The following is a 4346-nucleotide window of genomic DNA, read 5'->3' as shown; positions in this document are numbered from 1 at the left end:
AAAATACATATATCATAATGTTTGCAATTATATAATTAAAATATCAAAATATATCATTAACAAGTGTTTTTGATTGTTTAAAAAAAACTAGTAAATCTGAAAATTACTTTCTAACTTGATTTAGAAAAAACAAAAATAATATAGTAAATTTCTAAACTAAAATAATATGTAAGAAAATCTTCTTTATAATCTCCCGTGTTAATTTTAGAAAAAAATTGAAAAAATCAAAAAATATGTGCTGTGCAGAAACATGAGAAACATGTAGTCAAATATTAAAACAGAAAGTTCAAAAATCTATTTAAAAAAAGTTAAATTTTTTTTTTTTCATATGCTGGCACCACCAAGAAACCCGTTTCTCCGCGTTGAAACCGGTTTCCTCCGCGTTGAAACCGGTTTCCTCCGTTGAAACGGGAAACGGCAGGGTGCCGTCCCGTTTCTGGCAACAGAGGTTTAGGTAGAGAAGTTTGTATTTGACCAAACAGTAAAATACTTCTCTAATCTTCAGAGAAGCTTCATCAAATATCCAACGAGTCCTAAAGTCATGGTTTTTAAGTGGTTGTTGATTGTTCTTTCTAACAAGGTTTTCAGTCACAAACTAATTAGCCATGCAAATTAATCCATTGGATGCTTATTTTCTTCTCTTCTATCTTCAATTGTGCTCCTCTGCACATGACAGTGGAAATGGTTCCTTTAATGATAAGCATGCTCTCCTTGCCTTCAAGAATTCCCTCACTTCTGACCCAAACAAAGTGTTATCGTCTTGGGATGCCAACACTAGCGTCTGCAATTGGGCAGGCATTTCATGCAATAAATGAATGAGAGTGTCCACAATAAATCTTGAGAATTCGGGTTTGGTGGGTCATATTTCCCCTGTTTTGGGGAATCTTTCCTCGTTAGAGGTGTTAGTTATGTCCAATAACTCTTTCCATGGTGTTATTCCAGATCTCGGCCAGAAGCTCAGCAATCTGAAAGAACTGCATCTGTGGGGGAATCAGCTTAGTGGGCCAATACCAACATCTCTAGGAAATTGTTCCAAACTGAAACTTCTTGACCTCAGTCTCAACAATCTCAATGGCAGAGTGCCTCACCAATTGGGTAAGTTGAGCTCTCTCCAACGTCTTTTACTGTATGATAACTTCCTCACCAGCTCAAGGACTTTGCCCTTTCTTACAGCTCTTATTAATTGCTCTTCTCTGAAAACTTTATACTTGGGTTTAACCATCTCGTAGAGGATTTGTCCCCTTCCATTGGCAATCTGTCTACCCAACTCTGTGTATTGTCCTTACAACAAAACCTTATAGAGGAAGAATACCTCAAGAAATTGGCAATCTAACCAAATTGATAATGATAAACTTCACTGGAAATGCATTAACTGGCTCCATTCCGTCTGAATTTAAAATGCTAGAGGACTTGGAAAGATTGTATCTAGGCCAAAACAAATTACAGGGGCCCATTCCCTGGGAGATTGGTCACTTTAGTAGGAGTCTAGGGCTACTTTCTCTCTCGTTCAACCAACTTAGTGGACAAATTCCTCCCACTATTGGCAACCTTAATCAGCTGAGGCACCTTCATCTTGATAACAACAAATTTAATGGAACGATACCCCTCAGTCTTGGCAACTGTCAGTTACTAGAACTAGTTGACCTATCCCATAATAATCTCACTGGAAACATACCACCAGAAGTTGCAGGTCTTAAAAATTTACAATTTTACTTCAATCTGTCTTGGAATTCACTGCGTGGAAGCCTGCCAGCTGAAATTGCTAAAATGGTAATGGTTCAAGGAATGGATCTATCCGAAAATCAGTTATCTGGTGAAATTCCAGCTGCTATTGGAAGTTGTACTAATCTAGAATATCTCAACCTCTCACATAATATGTTTGAAGGCCCAATTCCGCATTCAATTTCCAGACTGCAATATCTCGAAATAGTGGATCTCTCCTACAACAACAAATTATCTGGTACTATGCAACTGTAGTTTTTACGCAGAGATGTTTCTTTTCTTTTTTTTTTTTTCGCTTATTAATTTGTTATAGTTTTTTTCTGCACAGGATAAACTTTCTTTTTCTGTAACTGCAGCATGCATTATAAGAGAATATTATATATTTCAACAGCTTCAATAAGCAAATTAATACATAATTAATGTAGCCTCTCTTCTCTGCCTATGCCGATTGCTCATTCTTGTGCAGTGGCTTTTAATTGTTAACAATGCATTTACAGCTCCGTAATTGTGCTGTTAATATTTAAGGCAGTATAGTGTCATTGCTCATAATATTTCTTTCAGTGCTGAACTTTCTGAATGTTTCATACAATTTGTTTGATAGGAGAAATTCCTAAAAAGGAACCGTTTACAAACCTCACGGCGCCACCATTCAAAGGAGTCCCTGGCTGTGGGCAAGGGAATTTTTCATTTCCAGGATGTCCAAGTGCAGGGCCACCTGGAGGATCATCTGGAGGGTCAACTGGTGGCCTCAGGCACTTGCATAAATTTTTTAAATACATGATTTATGCTATCCCCTCTCTAGTCGTGTTCAGCTTATATGTTTTGCTATTGTACAAATATTTCTCTCTGAAGGGGTATGTCGAACCGTCAATAGAGTTTCCACATCCTCGAATCTCATATAAGGAACTTAAACTAATGGATTTGGCAAGAGCAACTTGTTAGGAGTTGGTAGCGTTGGCTCTGTATATAAAGGAGTTTTGGATAATGGAACATTGATAGCTGTTAAGGCTCTCAATTTGGAGAATGAAGCAGCTCATAAAAGTTTCAGCATTGAGTGTCAAATGCTCAGTAAGGCCAAACACCGCAATATAATAAAAGTCCTAACCTCATGCTCTAATCTCGACTTCAAAGGTTTGGTTTTTGAGTTCATGCCTAATGGAAACCTGGAAAAGCATTTGCATTGTGATACTCGCAAGTGTAATATCGGGGGTGTAGGTAAAATGAAATTACAGACACGATTACAGATAGCCAAGGACATTGCCTGTGGTTTGGCATATCTCCATCATGATTGTTCAGTTCAAATTGCTCACTGTGATTTGAAGCCCAACAATGTACTTCTGGACTTCTATATGACAGCACATATAGCTGATTTTGGAAACGCCCATATACTAACTGAAAGTTCTATGCATTCATTTCCAGCATCAACAACACTGAAAGGTGCTTTAGGCTACATTGCCCCTGGTAAACATTTCTTTTTCTTGGCTTACCATACTGTTTTAATTTCACTATTACTGTTTTAATTGGTGGAACTGGAAACTAACATAGGTTTGATGCAGAGTATGGAGTTGGTGCAAGGATCTCAGCTAAGGGAGATGTATACAGCTATGGAATTTTGTTATTGGAGATGTTAACAGGAAAAAGGCCGACCCACCAGATGTTTGTTGATGGACTCAGCTTGCGCACGTGGGTTATTATGGCTTTCCATGATAGGATTTCAGAGGTGGTTGATGATAGCTTGATGTTGTCCAATGAACCCTTTACATATGCTACATGCAGTTGTCTGATTCAATTGATTCGAGTAGCTTTGTTGTGCTCAAAAGATTCACCTAAAGATCGACCAAGTATGGCAGAAGTTGTGGAGTTGTTGGAATCTATTGAGGACATGTTTGAAGGGAGAACAATGGAATCTATATATCAACATGATCTCTACCAAATGGTAAACAGCAAAAGATGGGCAAGAGATCTTGCAGTCCAGGATCAGAGTACTTCCACATTACAGTCAACTTCCTAAATTGTGATGTAAACTGTTCGCCAGCGAAATCGACTTTCAAATAATAGTAATAGTTGAAACTGCCTGCTATTCTGGGAAAGGGGATACAAATATCAATTAAAAGTTACCGTTTTTTCATGTTAGAGATATTGATCAGGAATTTGCTACTGCGTGGACGTCTTTTTCCTATATTTAGGACTGCTTTGCATGAGATGGGAAAAAGGGAGAAAGTTTTGAGTGTTATTATTTATTCCTGCTTTCAGATCTAAACAGATTGTTAACTGTGCTGTATGTAGATGATTTGCTACAGTAAATCTTCATATAAGCTGCGTTCTTTCGCTTCATTGTTTTGATGATTTATCATGAGTTAAAACTTTGCTGTATGTTCTTCGCATATAAGTTTAAGAGACTCTTCCTCATTTAGTTCTGTTGTTTTACTACTGTTCGTAGTCTTGTTGAATAATGATTACCAGGACAGGGTTATCTTTTGGAATTTCACTTGCAGGTTCAAAGATTTGTCTGCATCAATTTAGTACCAGAGCATCCAAATATGCTCAAAGTAGAGAATTTATGAGAAAAGATCTGAATAGTTCAGAAGATAGTTGTGGCTATTGCTATGGATATAGAAATAGAG

The 4346-nt window shown here is 37.4% G+C and overlaps 1 protein-coding gene across 2 annotated transcripts; it reads left to right on the top strand.

The window, feature by feature from the left end:
- The first annotated feature begins 427 nt into the window (after positions 1–427).
- LOC131054747 (putative receptor-like protein kinase At3g47110) lies at positions 428–4063 on the top strand. 2 transcript variants are annotated; one of them, XM_057989338.2, is made up of 3 exons: positions 428–1960; positions 2324–3183; positions 3279–4063. In XM_057989338.2, exons 2-3 carry the CDS (start codon positions 2784–2786, stop codon positions 3731–3733), a joined length of 855 nt encoding a protein of 284 aa, XP_057845321.2. In that variant the 5' UTR covers positions 428–1960; positions 2324–2783; the 3' UTR covers positions 3734–4063. Both variants share the same exon structure in this region; 1 of them encodes a protein (XP_057845321.2).
- Positions 4064–4346: the final 283 nt, after the last annotated feature.

This window comes from Cryptomeria japonica, chromosome 2 (genome assembly GCF_030272615.1).
Source record: "Cryptomeria japonica chromosome 2, Sugi_1.0, whole genome shotgun sequence".
Lineage (NCBI taxonomy): Eukaryota > Viridiplantae > Streptophyta > Pinopsida > Cupressales > Cupressaceae > Cryptomeria > Cryptomeria japonica.
This window is presented reverse-complemented; position numbering and strand designations above follow the sequence as displayed.

Excerpts from the sequence above, each read along its gene's own strand:
- LOC131054747 (XM_057989338.2), top strand. The coding sequence starts at position 2,784 with ATGCTCAGTAAGGCCAAACACCGCAATATAATAAAAGTCCTAACCTCA. Across the intron at positions 3,184-3,278 it reads TTTAGGCTACATTGCCCCTG|AGTATGGAGTTGGTGCAAGG; the intron begins GTAAACATTTCT and ends GGTTTGATGCAG.